The sequence below is a fragment of the Salvelinus fontinalis genome, chromosome 37, assembly GCF_029448725.1.
Source record: "Salvelinus fontinalis isolate EN_2023a chromosome 37, ASM2944872v1, whole genome shotgun sequence".
Classification (NCBI taxonomy): domain Eukaryota; kingdom Metazoa; phylum Chordata; class Actinopteri; order Salmoniformes; family Salmonidae; genus Salvelinus; species Salvelinus fontinalis.
This window is the reverse complement of record NC_074701.1, coordinates 6,317,194-6,332,946: the sequence shown is the minus strand read 5'-3', so window position 1 is coordinate 6,332,946 and position 15,753 is coordinate 6,317,194. Positions and strand designations below refer to the sequence as shown.

The 15,753-nt window shown below is 49.3% G+C and overlaps 1 protein-coding gene across 16 annotated transcripts in view; it reads left to right on the top strand.

Moving 5' to 3' along the window:
- The window catches only part of LOC129836016 (actin-binding LIM protein 1-like), a 137,714-nt gene that overhangs the window by 65,419 nt on the left and 56,542 nt on the right, over positions 1–15,753 (top strand). For 15 of the 16 annotated variants that reach the window (XM_055901750.1, XM_055901739.1, XM_055901735.1 and 12 more), the window contains exon 2: positions 7,601–7,735. In XM_055901750.1, coding sequence (XP_055757725.1) covers positions 7,601–7,735 — 135 coding nt within the window. Of the gene's footprint in view, positions 1–7,600; positions 7,736–15,753 lie in introns of those variants that run through there. The other variant, XM_055901743.1, reaches the window with a different exon arrangement.

The window sequence follows — 15,753 nt, the reverse complement described above, 5'->3', positions numbered from 1 at the left end:
ACCTCAATTAAGCTCTTGTGGCTGAATGGAAGCAAGTCCTCACAACAATGTTACAGTTGAAAGCCTTCCCAGAAGAGTGGAGGCTGTTACAGTGGCAAAGGGGGGACCAACTCTATAATAATGCACATGATTTTGTTATGAGATGTTCGATGAGAAGGGGATCGTATCTCTTTTCTGTCTTGGAACATACAGTGCATTCGGAAGGTATTCAGACCTCTTGATTTTCCCCACATTTTGTTACGCTACGGCCTTATTCTAAAATGGATTAAATATATTTTTTCCCTTCATCAATCTACACACAATACCTCATAACGACAAAGCGAAAACAGGTTTTTAGACATTTTTGCAAATGTATTAAAAATTGAAAATAGAAATACCTTATTTACATACGTTTTTGGGAACCTTTGCTATGAGACTCGAAATTGAGGTCAGGTGTATCCTGTTTCCATTGATCATCCTTGAGATGTTTCTACAACTTGATTGGATTCCTCCTGTATTAAATTCAATTGATTGGGCATGATTTGGAAAGGCACACACCTGTCTATATAAGGTGCCACAGTTGACATGTTGACAGTACATGTCAGAGCAAAAACCAAGCGATGAGGTCGAAGGAATTGTCCGTAAAGCTCTAAGACAGGATTGTGTCAAGTCACAGATCTGGGGGAAGGATACCAAAAAAATGTCTGCAGCTTTTAAGGTACCCAAGAACACAGTGGTCTTCATCAAGGTGCTTCAACAAAGTACTGAGTAAAGGGTCTGAATACTTATGTAAATGTAATATTTTCAGATTTTTTTGTTGTTGACCCTTTCAAAAATGTCTAAAAACCTGTTTTTGCTTTGTCATTATCAGGTATTGTGTGAAGATTGGTGAGGGGGAAAAACAAATGAATCCATTTTAGAATAAGACTGTAACGTAACAAATTGTGGAAAAAAGTCAAGGTGTCTGAATACTTTCCGAATGTACTGTATACCTATTATTTCTATTTATTTTTACTTTCTTTGCTTTCAGGCCCATGGGTGCCTATTGACGCATACTTTTTTGGGCTGTTTTGGAGATTTTCACCAGAGCATTCGGTGTGCTCTTTCCTGTCTGAGTTTGTGAAGGGCCTGAATACAGCAGGGGTGCACGCAAACATGCCTGTTTGTATACAAAACCCTAGAGTTTGCTAGAGGGAACACCAAACACGAATGCCCTCTTTCCACCTCCATGCCCTAGAAATGAGGTTAATTCTGAACAGTACGGCAGCACAATGTTTGAAGTTCACAATTTGTCTTTAATCTATCATTTGTATTCTAAAGTGGGGGCCCAAGTTCTTCACATGGTATCTGTCTGTGTGGTTTAGTGGGGTAAAATTCTAATTAAATGTGTCATTTTACTGCCCCAAAAGTCGGGGGTTCAATTCCCACTTCTGCCTGTTCTACTTCCACTTCTGCCTGTTCTACTTTCACTCCTTCTCTATCTCCTCCTGTTTCTAATCTGTCTAAACAAATTGGAGATAAATTTATTCAACATGAACTTTTTGACTTGAGTAAGTGGTAAGTCGACTTGTCTGAATCGGGTCCCATGTTCTCAGTGTAACAACAGTTTATTCCTGAAGACTGGCTGAATGGACTAAGGCAGTGTTTTCACAAACAGACCAGTGAGGAAGGCCCACTCTATACATGTTAATTGCGCTATAACTTACATACCCCTAAACATTTTGATTGTAACATCATTTATAATCTCACAATAGCAACTGTAGCATATAATAAGTGCCATTTTCTACCCTAGGAAAAATATTCAATTCCCAGTGTCTTCTTTAAAATGTTAATTCAAATATGGTCTGAAAATCATCATCAATCAATATTTACATTATAAAACATTGGCATTTCAAAACCATTTGATTGTATGAGAGACACAGTCTGTCAAATTATGTTTTTTGATGCTGCATTTTTACATTCACTGAAACACAAAAAAAATGGTTTTCACAAGACTCTCTTAAAAGCACACCAATATTCAGATTGCAGAACCACTTTTGGTGTTTCAGAGTACTTCCATTCAGTTTAGAAACATATTCATGTAACGGCAACCAAATGCTCTGGTGTAGCAGGGATCGGACCAAGACGCAGCGTAGCTCGTGTTCAACATGATTTAATATTGACGATTAAACAGTGAACACTTACAAAATAACAAAATAACAAACGTGGCTTACCGATACAGCCCTATCTGGTGCAGAGAAAACACAGAGACAAGAAACAACCACTCACAATCCCCAACACAAAACAAGCCACCTATATATGATTCCCAATCAGAGACAACCCAAAACATCTGCCTCTGATTGAGAACCTGTAACGGCTGTCCTCGCTGACAGAAGGAGAGGACCAAAACGCAGAGGGGTTAGTGTTCATTATTTAATGAAAGTCAACAAAACACAAAACAACCGTGACAAAACCGAAACAGTCCTGTGTGGCACAAACACTGACACAGGAACAAACACCCACAAAACACACGTGAAACCCAGGCTGCCTAAGTATTTTTTTTATTTTTTATTTTATTTTTAATTTTACCGTTATTTTACCAGGTAAGTTGACTGAGAACACGTTCTCATTTGCAGCAACAACCTGGGGAATAGTTACAGGGGAGAGGAGGGGGATGAATGAGCCAATTGTAAACTGGGGATTATTAGGTGACCATGATGGTTTGAGGGTCAGATTGGGAATTTAGCCAGGACACCGGGGTTAACACCCCTACTCTTACGATAAGTGCCATGGGATCTTTTAATGACCTCAGAGAGTCAGGACACCCGTTTAACGTCCCATCCGAAAGACGGCACCCTACACAGGGCAGTGTCCCCAATCACTGCCCTGGGGCATTGGGATATTTTTTAGACCAGAGGAAAGAGTGCCTCCTACTGGCCCTCCAACACCACTTCCAGCAGCATCTGGTCTCCCATCCAGGGACTGACCAGGACCAACCCTGCTTAGCTTCAGAAGCAAGCCAGCAGTGGTAGGCAGGGTGGTATGCTGCTGGCAATGATTCTCAATCAGGGACAACGATTGACAGCTGTCTCTGATTGAGAATCATACCCGGCCGAACGCAAACATCCCAACATAGAAAATCAAACATAGACAAACCCACCCAACTCACGCCCTGACCAACTAAATAAATACAAGAAAAAGGAAAACAGGTCAGGAACGTGACATAACCCCCCCCCCTTAAGGTGCGAACTCCGGGCGCACCAGCATAAACTCTAGGGAAGGGTCTGGGTGGGCGCCTGTCCACGGTGGCGGCTCTGGCGCTGGTCGTGGTCCCCACCCCACCATAGTCGAACCCCGCTTCCTTGGCCTCCTCCCAATGACCACCCTCCATATAACCCCCATTAGATTAAGGGGCAGCACCGGAATGAGGGGCAACACCGGAATGAGGAGCAGCACCGGACTGAGGAGCAGCACCGGACTGAGGGGCAGATCCTGGCTGGCTGGCTCTGGTGGATCCTGGCTGGCTGGCTCTGGCGGATCCTGGCTGACTGGCTCTGGCGGATCCTGGCTGGCCGGCTCTGGCGGATCCTGGCTGGACGGCTCTGGCAGCTCCTGGCTGGACGGCTCTGGCTGGTCCTGGCTAGACGGCTCTGGCTGGTCCTGGCTGGACGGCTCTGGCTGGTCCTGGCTGGACGGCTCTGGCGGCTCGGGACAGACGGACAGCTCTGACGGCTCGGGACAGACGGACAGCTCTGACAGTGCTGTGCAGGCAGGCAGTTCATACAGCGCTGGGCAGGCAGACAGCTCAGACACTGGCTGCGCTGGAGAGGAGGAAGGCTCTGACAGCGCTGGACAGGTGGGAGCAGCTGGAGAGAGAACCCGGAGAGACAGCCTGGTGCGGGGGGCTGCCACCGGAGGACTGGTACGTGGAGGTGGCACCGGGTATACCGGACCGTGAAGGAGGACACGCGCTCTTGAGCACCGAGCCTGCCCAACCTTACCAGGTTGAATGGTCCCCGTAGCCCTGCCAGCACGGCGAGGTGGAAAAACCCGCACTGGGCTATGCTGGCGAACCGGGGACACCATTTGTAAGGCTGTTGCCATGTACGCCGGCCCGAGGAGACGCACTGGAGGCCAGATGCGTAGGGCCGGCTTCATGACACCCGGCTCGATGCCCAACCTAGCCCGGCCAGTGCGGCAAGGTGGAATAGCCCGCACTGGACTAAGCACGCGTACTGGGGACACCGTGCGCTTTACCGCATAACGCGGTGTCTGACCAGTACGACGCCCTCTCACTCCACGGTAAGCGTGGGGAGTTGGCTCAGGTATCCTACCCGGCTTTGCCACACTCCGCGTGTGCCCCCCGCAAGAATTGTTTGGGTCTGACTCTCGGGCTTCCGTGCTAGCCGCGTACCTTCATACCACCGGTTCCTCTCTCCGGTTGCCTCTGCTCTCCGAGCTGCCTCCAGCTGTTCCCATGAGAGGCGATCCTTTCCAGCCAGGATCTCCTCCCATGTGTAGCAACCCTTGCCGTTCAAAACGTCCTCCCATGTCCAATTCTCCCTTTTGCGCTGCTGCTGCTGCTGTCGCTGCCCTTTTCCACTCTGCTTGGTCCTTTGGTGGTGGGTGTTTCTGTAACGGCTGTCCTCGCTGACAGAAGGAGAGGACCAAAACGCAGAGGGGTTAGTGTTCATTATTTAATGAAAGTCAACAAAACTCAAAACAACCGTGACAAAACCGAAACAGTCCTGTGTGGCACAAACACTGACACAGGAACAAACACCCACAAAACACACGTGAAACCCAGGCTGCCTAAGTATGATTCTCAATCAGGGACAACGATTGACAGCTGTCTCTGATTGAGAATCATACCCGGCCGAACGCAAACATCCCAACATAGAAAATCAAACATAGACAAACCCACCCAACTCACGCCCTGACCAACTAAATAAACACAAGAAAAAGGAAAACAGGTCAGGAACGTGACAGAACCATATTAGTCCAAACATAGAAATGGACAAACAAGACACACAACATAGAATGCCCACCCAGCTCACGTCCTGACCAACACTAAAACAAGCAAAACACACAAGAACTATGGTCAGAACGTGACAGTACCCCCCTCCTGAGGTGCGGACTCCGAACGCACCCCCTAAAACTCAAGGGAAGGGTCTGGGTGGGCATCTGTCCGCGGTGGCGGCTCCGGCGCAGGACGAGGCCACCACTCCACCATTGTCTTTGTCCCCCTCCTTAGCGTCCTTTGAGTGGCGACCCTCGCCCCCGACCTTGGCCTAGGAACCTTCACAAAGGTCCCCCTAGATTGAGGAGAAAGCTCAGGACAGAGAGGTAGCTCAGGACAGAGAGGTAGCTCAGGACAGAGAGGTAGCTCAGGACAGAGGGGCAACTCCGGTCTGGAGGGCAGCTCATGACTGGAGGGCAGCTCATGACTGGAGGACAGCTCATGACTGGAGGGCAGCTCATGACTGGAGGGCGGCTCATGACTGGAAGGCGGCTCATGACTGGCAGGCGGCTCATGACTGGCAGGCGGCTCTGGCAGCTCCTGACTGGCGGGCGGCTCTGGCAGCTCCTGACTGGCGGGCGGCTCTGGCGGCTCCTGACTGGCGGGCGGCTCTGGCGGCTCCTGACTGGCGGGCGGCTCTGGCGGCTCCTGACTGGCGGGCGGCTCTGGCGGCTCCTGACTGGCGGGCGGCTCTGGCGGCTCCTGACTGGCGGGCGGCTCTGGCGGCTCCTGACTGATGGACGGCTCTGGCGACTCCTGACCGACGGACGGCTCTAATGGCTCGGGATAGACGGGCGGCTCAGATGGCGCTGGGCAGACGGATGGCTCAGATGGCGGTGGGCAGAAGGATGGCTCAGATGGCGCTGGGCAGGCAGGCAGCTCAGACGCGCTGGGCAGACGGGCAGCTCAGACGGCGCTGGGCAGACGGGTAGCGCAGGCGGTGCTGGGCAGACGAGCAGTGCAGGCGGCGTTGGGCAGACGGCCGACTCTGACCTGCTGAGGCGCAGAGTAGGCCTGGTGCGAGGTGTCGGAACTGGTGGTACAGGACTGGAGACACGCACCTCAAGGCTAGTGCGGGGAGCAGGAACAGGGCACACTGGAGTCTCGAGGCGCACTAAAGGCCTGGTGCGTGGTACCGGCACTGGTGGTACCGGGCTGAGGGCACGCACCTCAGGGCGAGTGCGGGGAGAAGGAACTGTGTGTACAGGGCTCTGGAGACGCACAGGAGGCTTGGTGTGTGGTGCCGGAACTGGAGGTACTGGGCTGGAGACACGCACCACAGGGAGAGTGTGTGGAGGAGGAGCAGGGCTCTGGAGACGCACTGAAAGCCTGGTGCGTGGTGTAGTCACTGGTGGTACTGGGCTGGGGCGGGGAGGTGGCGCCGGATAGACCGGACCGTGCAGGCGTACTGGCTCCCTTGAGCACCGAGCCTGCCCAACCTTACCTGGTTGAATGCTCCCCGTAGCCCGACCAGTGCGGGGAGGTGGAATAACCCGCACTGGGCTGTGTTGGCGAACCGGGGACACCATACGTAAGGCTGGTGCCATGTACACCGGCCCGAGGAGACGCACTGGAGACCAGATGTGTTGAGCTGGCTTCATGGCACCTGGCTCGATGCCCACTAGCCTGGTCGATACGTGGAGCTGGAATGTACCGCAACGGGGTAAGCACACGTACAGGAGACACCGTGCGCTTTTTCCGCATAACACAGTGTCTGCCCGTACTCCCGCTCTCCATGGTAAGCACAGGAAGTGGGCGCAGCTTTCCTACCTGACTTCGCCACACTCCTCTTTAGCCCCCCCCTCCCCCCCCCCCCAATACATTTTTGGGGTTTCTTCTCGGGCTTCCAGCCACGCTTCCGTGCTGCCTCCTCATACCACCGCTCCTGGGCTTTAGATGCCTCCATCTCTTCCCGAGAGCGGCGATATTCTCCAATGTGAGCCCAGTGCCCTTTCCCTCCAGAATTTCCTCCCATATCCAGGAGTCCTGTGTAGTGGGCCGCTGCTGCTGCTGCTGCCCGTAGCCACGCTGCTTGGTCCGAGATTGGTGGGTGGTTCTGTAACAGCAGCCTTCCTCCTCTTCGTCTGAAGAGGAGGTGTAGCAGGGATCGGACCAAGACACAGCGTAGCTCGTGTTCAACATGATTTAATAATGACGATTAAACAGTGGACACTTACAAAATACAAAATAACAAAATAAAAAACGTGGCTTACCGATACAGCCCTATCTGGTGCAGAGAAAACACAGAGACAGGAAACAACCACCCACAATCCCCAACACAAAACAAGCCACCTATATATGATTCCCAATCAGAGACAACCCAAAACATCTGCCTCTGATTGAGAACCATAACAGGCCAAACATAGAAACGGACAAACACTAAAACAACCAAAACACACAAGAACTATGGTCAGAACGTGACAATTTAGTGTATTATAAAACTTACATTGGGTTTACATTCAAACAACCCCAAAACACCAGATCTCAGCTTAGGTTCACTACTTTTCATGATTTCACAACACAATGATGGCGTTTTGAGTCGATCTATTTTAACAGTGTAGTGCGTGTAATTACAGTGGTTCAAACTCATGTCTATTTGTGTTCTGTTCTGTTCTATTCTAGTGGCGCATGCTCAGGACGCACACAGTTCCAATGAGAAGCCTCTGATCCAGTGCTACAAGTGTGGGGAGCCATGTAAGGGTGAGGTGCTGAGGGTCCAGTCCAAGCACTTCCACCTGAAGTGCTTCACCTGTAAAGGTAAGTACAGTACCAAACCCTGAATAGCATTTGTTGATGACGGTATGACCTATGCTCCTCATGGAGTAAAAGGGTTTAAAGTAACCGTCCAGTTAATATATGTCCTATAAATATGTCCTATAATATGACAACGTGAGTAAAGTAGTTTTCCTTCCATTTACATTTTTACATTTAAGTCATTTAGCAGACGCTCTTATCCAGAGCGACTTACAAATTGGTGCATTCACCTTATGACATCCAGTGGAACAGCCACTTTACAATAGTGCATCTAGATCATTTTAAGGGGGGGGGGGGGGGGGGGGGCAGAAGGATTGCTTTATCCTAGGTATTCCTTGAAGAGGTGGGGTTTCAGGTGTCTCCGGAAGGTGGTGATTGACTCCGCTGTCCTGGCGTCGTGAGGGAGTTTGTTCCACCATTGGGGTGCCAGAGCAGCGAACAGTTTTGACTGGGCTGAGCGGGAACTGTACTTCCTCAGTGGTAGGGAGGCGAGCAGGCCAGAGGTGGATGAACGCAGTGCCCTTGTTTGGGTGTAGGGCCTGATCAGAGCCTGAAGGTACTGAGGTGCCGTTCCCCTCACAGCTCCGTAGGCAAGCACCATGGTCTTGTAGCGGATGCGAGCTTCAACTGGAAGCCAGTGGAGAGAGCGGAGGAGCGGGGTGACGTGAGAGAACTTGGGAAGGTTGAACACCAGACGGGCTGCGGCGTTCTGGATGAGTTGTAGGGGTTTAATGGCACAGGCAGGGAGCCCAGCCAACAGCGAGTTGCAGTAATCCAGACGGGAGATGACAAGTGCCTGGATTAGGACCTGCGCCGCTTCCTGTGTGAGGCAGGGTCGTACTCTGCGGATGTTGTAGAGCATGAACCTACAGGAACGGGCCACCGCCTTGATGTTGGTGGAGAACGACAGGGTGTTGTCCAGGATCACGCCAAGGTTCTTAGCGCTCTGGGAGGAGGACACAATGGAGTTGTCAACCGTGATGGCGAGATCATGGAACGGACAGTCCTTCCCCGGGAGGAAGAGCAGCTCCGTCTTGCCGAGGTTCAGCTTGAGGTGGTGATCCGTCATCCACACTGATATGTCTGCCAGACATGCAGAGATGCGATTCGCCACCTGGTCATCAGAAGGGGGAAAGGAGAAGATTAATTGTGTGTCGTCTGCATAGCAATGATAGGAGAGACCATGTGAGGTTATGACAGAGCCAAGTGACTTGGTGTATAGCGAGAATAGGAGAGGGCCTAGAACAGAGCCCTGGGGGACACCAGTGGTGAGAGCGCGTGGTGAGGAGACAGATTCTCGCCACGCCACCTGGTAGGAGCGACCTGTCAGGTAGGACGCAATCCAAGCGTGGGCCGCGCCGGAGATGCCCAACTCGGAGAGGGTGGAGAGGAGGATCTGATGGTTCACAGTATCGAAGGCAGCCGATAGGTCTAGAAGGATGAGAGCAGAGGAGAGAGAGTTAGCTTTAGCAGTGCGGAGCGCCTCCGTGATACAGAGAAGAGCAGTCTCAGTTGAGTGACTAGTCTTGAAACCTGACTGATTTGGATCAAGAAGGTCATTCTGAGAGAGATAGCAGGAGAGCTGGCCAAGGACGGCACGTTCAAGAGTTTTGGAGAGAAAAGAAAGAAGGGATACTGGTCTGTAGTTGTTGACATCGGAGGGATCGAGTGTAGGTTTTTTCAGAAGGGGTGCAACTCTCGCTCTCTTGAAGACGGAAGGGACGTAGCCAGCGGTCAGGGATGAGTTGATGAGCGAGGTGAGGTAAGGTAGAAGGTCTCCGGAAATGGTCTGGAGAAGAGAGGAGGGGATAGGGTCAAGCGGGCAGGTTGTTGGGCGGCCGGCCGTCACAAGACGCGAGATTTCATCTGGAGAGAGAGGGGAGAAAGAGGTCAAAGCACAGGGTTGGGCAGTGTGAGCAGAACCAGCGGTGTCGTTTGACTTAGCAAACGAGGATCGGATGTCGTCGACCTTCTTTTCAAAATGGTTGACGAAGTCGTCTGCAGAGAGGGAGGAGGGGGGGGGAGGGGGAGGAGGATTCAGGAGGGAGGAGAAGGTGGCAAAGAGCTTCCTAGGGTTAGAGGCAGATGCTTGGAATTTAGAGTGGTAGAAAGTGGCTTTAGCAGCAGAGACAGAAGAGGAAAATGTAGAGAGGAGGGAGTGAAAGGATGCCAGGTCCGCAGGGAGGCGAGTTTTCCTCCATTTCCGCTCGGCTGCCCGGAGCCCTGTTCTGTGAGCTCGCAATGAGTCGTCGAGCCACGGAGCGGGAGGGGAGGACCGAGCCGGCCTGGAGGATAGGGGACATAGAGAGTCAAAGGATGCAGAAAGGGAGGAGAGGAGGTTTGAGGAGGCAGAATCAGGAGATAGGTTGGAGAAGGTTTGGGCAGAGGGAAGAGATGATAGGATGGAAGAGGAGAGAGTAGCGGGGGAGAGAGAGCTGAGGTTGGGACGGCGCGATACCATCCGAGTAGGGGCAGTGTGGGAAGTTTTGGATGAGAGCGAGAGGGAAAAGGATACAAGGTAGTGGTCGGAGACTTGGAGGGGAGTTGCAATGAGGTTAGTGGAAGAACAGCATCTAGTAAAGATGAGGTCAAGCGTATTGCCTGCCTTGTGAGTAGGGGGGGAAGGTGAGAGGGTGAGGTCAAAAGAGGAGAGGAGTGGAAAGAAGGAGGCAGAGAGGAATGAGTCAAAGGTAGACATGGGGAGGTTAAAGTCACCCAGAACTGTGAGAGGTGAGCCGTCCTCAGGAAAGGAGCTTATCAAGGCATCAAGCTCATTGATGAACTCTCCAAGGGAACCTGGAGGGCGATAAATGATAAGGATGTTAAGCTTGAAAGGGCTGGTAACTGTGACAGCATGGAATTCAAAGGAGGCGATAGACAGATGGGTAAGGGGAGAAAGAGAGAATGACCACTTGGGAGAGATGAGGATCCCGGTGCCACCACCCCGCTGACCAGAAGGTCTCGGGGTGTGCGAGAACACGTGGGCAGACGAAGAGAGAGCAGTAGGAGTAGCAGTGTTATCTGTGGTGAGCCATGTTTCCGTCAGTGCCAGGAAGTCGAGGGACTGGAGGGACGCATAGGCTGAGATGAGCTCTGCCTTGTTGGCCGCAGATCGGCAGTTCCAGAGGCTACCGGAGACCTGGAACTCCACGTGGGTCGTGCGGGCTGGGACCACCAGGTTAGGGTGGGCGCGGCCACGCGGTGTGAAGCGTTTGTATGGTCTGTGCAGAGAGGAGAGAACAGGGATAGACAGACACATGGTTGACAGGCTACAGAAGAGGCTACGCTAATGCAAAGGAGATTAGAATGACAAGTGGGCTACACGTCTCGAATGTTCAGAAAGTTAAGCTTACGTTGCAAAAAAATAAAAATAAAATACAAGATCTTATTGACTAAAATGATATAGTACTGCTGGCTGGTGAAGTAGCCTGGCTAGCAGTGGCTACGTTGTTGAAAGTGAAGCTGGCTAGGTAACCTCGACAATTTCACTAAATTTCTCTAAACTACACAATTATCGTGGATACAAGGACAGCAAAGACAACTAGCTAACACTACGCTAATCAAGTCGTTCCGTTGTAATGTAAGTTTCTACAGTGCTGCTATTCGGTAGAAGTTGGCTAGCTAGCAGCGTTGGCTAGGTAGGAGGACGGCAGCGCGGCAGGCGAAAAATAGCTGGCTAGCTAACCGATAATTACTCAAAGCTACACAATTATCTTAGATACAAAGATAGCAGAGAAAACTATGTAGCTAGCTAACACTACACAAGTCAAGTCGTTCCGTTGTAATGTAATCGTTTCTACAGTGCTGCTAATTGGTGGCTAGCTGGCTAGCTAGCAGGGTTTACTACGTTACGTTACGTTAGGGCGAGAATACCTGGCTAGCGAACCTCAGCGAACCTTGATAACTACACAATTATCACCGATACAAAGACGGCTATGTAGCCAGCTAAGTAGCTAGCTAAGATCGAACAAATACAACTCAAAGATAGCAAAGACAACTGTGTAGTCAGCCAACACTACACTGATCAAGTCGTTCCGTTGTAATGCACTCGTTTCTACAATGCTGCTATTCGGTGGCAAGCTGGCTAGCTAGCCGTGTTGGCTACGTTGCGTTACGTTAGGGCGAAAATAGCTGGCTGGCGAACCTCAATAACTACACAATTATGTTTGATGCAAAGACGGCTATGTAGCTAGCTAAGATCAAACAAATCAAACCGTTGTACTGTAATGAAAATGAAAATCAGACCGTTGTACTATAATGAAATGTAATGAAAAGTTATACGGTAGACGGTGGACGTTTGCTAGCTGCTGGGCAGATAGCAGTGTGGACTACGATAGGCGACGAAATACGATGATTACGCAATTATCTTTTATACACAGACGGCTAAGTAGCTAGCTAAGAAGAAATTGCTAAGGTTAGACAAATTAAACCGTTGTACTATAATGAAATGTAATAAAATGTAATGAAAAGTTATACTACCTGCAGAGCGAATGCAAATGCGACCGCATTTGCATTCCAAAAATGTTAATGAAGTATGTTAAAAAGCAGCTTTTCTGTGTTTGAATGGTGTGGGCGATCCCCAACAACAGAATGGTGTGTGCATATATCGGTCCTAAAAAATATGAATGACAAGTAAACAGCTGATTGGTCAGTGACGTCATGTTATTTGAGGAAATAGCAAGCATTACAGAAACAGTCTGTTTGAGATGGAAGTTTGAAGTGGGGTTGTTGTTTTTTCTCTCATTTATGCTTTGGCAACCAATACGAGTATAGCACGACTCAACAACATTATTTGGCTATAAGTTAACATTATTTGTAATTTTAAAAGTTAAATGTTGTACTGTAACGGAGGATTCAGACTAATAATCAGCAATCAAATCGTTGAACTCTCCCATGGTGAGTGTAGCCTTCAAGCAGCATGTTTGACAGTTGTTTTGTTGTTAACCAATGTTGTTAACCAATGTCAAAGCTAGCTAGCACAAGCTTCCTTCTCCCGATTAGCTATTGCGTGGTGTGTCGCTGAAATTTGCGTAATATGAGAGCATTAGGATGGCGCCGACAGAGATGGTCATCTTGCTTCGCGTTCTTAGGAAACTACGCAGTATTTCGTTTTTTTATGTATTATTTCTTACACTGTTACCCCAGGAAATCTTAAGTACTATTACATACAGCCGGGAAGAACTATTGGATATAAGAGCAACGTCAACTTACCAACATTATGACCAGGAATATGACTTTCCCGAAGCGGATCCTCTGTTTGGACCACCACCCAGAACAATGGATCGGATCCCTGTAGGCGACCCAAAACAATGGCACTGCAGAAGGGGCAGACGGAGCGGTCTTCTGGTCAGTCTCCGTAGATGGGCACATCGCTCACCGCTCCCGAGTATACTACTCGCCAATGTCCAGTCTCTTGACAACAAGGTAGACGAAATTCGAGCAAGGGTTGCCTTCCAGAGAGACATCAATGATTGTAACATTCTCTGTTTCACGGAAACATGGCTCACTCGGGATACCTTATCAGAGTCAGTACAGCCACCCGGTTTCTTCACGCATCTTGCCGACAGAAACAAACATCTCTCTGGTAAGAAGAAGAGCGGGGGTGTATACCTTATGATAACGAGTTGTGGCGTGATCATAACAACATAAAGGAACTCAAGTCCTATTGTTCACCTGACCTAGAATTCCTTACAATCAAATGACGACCGCATTATCTACCAAGAGAATTCTCTACGATTATAATCACAGCCGTGTATACCCCCTCCCCCCCAAGCAGACGCCCTGATAGAACTTCATTGGACTTTATGTAAACTGGAAACCACATATCCTGGGGCTGCATTTATTGCAGCTGGGGATTTTAACAAGGCTAATCTGAAAACAAGGCTCCCTAAATTTTATCAGCATATTTAATTCGTGAAGCGGCCTGGCAAAATTCTGGATCATTGCTACTCTAACTTCCGCAACGCATACAAAGCCCTCTCTGTAACGGCTGTCTTTCGGTGAGTTAGTAGAGTTTCGGTGAGTTTCGGTGAATACATAATGACTTTATTGCAAGACGAATAACAGACACGAAATACACTTGACTAATTTACAAAAATAACAAAACGAACTAGACAGACCTAAACTACGAACTTACATGAAACGAAGAACACATGAACAGGAACGACCGAACGAACGAGACGAGACGAGACAGTACCGTGTGGTGCAAAAACACAGACACAGCGACAATCACCCACAAACAAACAGTGAGAACAACCTACCTTAATATGACTCTCAATTAGAGGAAAACGCAAAACACCTGCCTCTAATTAAGAGCCATACCAGGCAACCCAAAACCAACATAGAAACAGAAAACATAGACTGCCCACCCAAAACGCACGCCCTGACCATCACACACATACAAAACAACAGAAAACAGGTCAGGAACGTGACACTCCCTGGCCCTCCATTTGGCAAATCTGACCATGACTCTGACCACAAATCTGACCATTTTGTTGCTCACAGCCTATAGACAGAAACTAAAACATGAAACGCCCGTGCTCAGGTCTGTTCAACGCTGGTCCGACCAATTTGATTCCACGCTTCAAGATTGCTTCAATCATGTGGACTGGGATATGTTCAGGATAACCTCAGACAACAACATTGATGTATACTCTGATTCGGTTAGCGAGTTTATTAGCAAGTGCATCGGTAATGTTGTACCCACGGTGACTATTAAAACCTTCCCCAACCAGAAACCGTGGATTGATGGCAGCATTCACGCAAAACTAAAGCGCGAACCACTGCTTTTAATCATGGCAAGGCGACCGGAAACATGACCGAATACAAACAGTGTAGCTATTCCCTCCGCAAGGCAATCAAACAAGCTAAGCATCAGTATAGAGACAAAGTAGAGATGCAATTCAGTGGCTCAGACATGAGAGGTATGTGGCAGGGTCTACAGTCAATCACGGACTACAAAAGAAAAAACAGCCCGCGGACCACGATGTCTTGCTCCCAGACAAACTAAACAACTTCTTTGCTCGCTTTGAGGACAATACAGTGCCACTGACATGGCCCGCTACCAAAACCTGCAGGCTCTCCTTCACAGCAGCCAACGTGAATAAAACATTTAAACGTGTTAACCCTCGCAAAGCTGCCGGCCCAGAAGACATCCCTAGCTGCGTCCTCAGAGCATGCACAGACCAGCTGGCTGGTGTGTTTACGGACATATTCAATCAATCCCTATCCAAGTCTGCTGTTCCCACATGCTTCAAGAGGGCCATTGTTCCTGTTCCCAAGAAAGCTAAGGTAACTGAGCTAAATGACTATCGCCCCGTAGCATTCACTTCCGTCCTCATGAAGTGCTTTGAGAGACTAGTCAAGGATCATATCACCTCCCCCCTACCTGACACCCTAGACCCACTCCAATTTGCTTACCGCCCCAATAGGTCCACCGACGACACAATCGCAATGACACTGCACACTGCCCTAACCCATCTGGACAAGAGGAATACCGACAGTTGAAGTCGGAAGTTTACATACACTTAAGTCAAATACATTTAAACTCAGTTTTTCACAATTCCTGACTCTTAATCCTGGTAAAAATTATTCCCTGTCTTAGGTCAGTTAGGATCACACCTTTATTTAAAAAATGTGAAATGTCAGAATAATAGTAGAGAGAATTATTTATTTCAGCTTTCATTCCGTTCATCACATTCCCAGTGGGTGAGAAGTTTACATACACTCAATTAGTATTTGGTAGCATTGCCTTTAAAATGTTTAACTTGGGTCAAACGTTTTGGGTAGCCACAAGCTTCCCACAATAAGTTGGGTGAATTTTGGCACATTCCTCCTGACAGAGCTGGTGTAACTAAGTCAGGTTTGTAGGCCTCCTTGCTCGCACATGCTTTTTCATCTCTGCCCTCAAATTTTCTATAGGATTGAGGTCAGGGCTTTGTGATGGTCACTCCAATACCTTAACTTTGTTGTCCTTAAGCCATTTTGCCACAACTTTGGAAGTATGCTTGGGGTCATTGTCC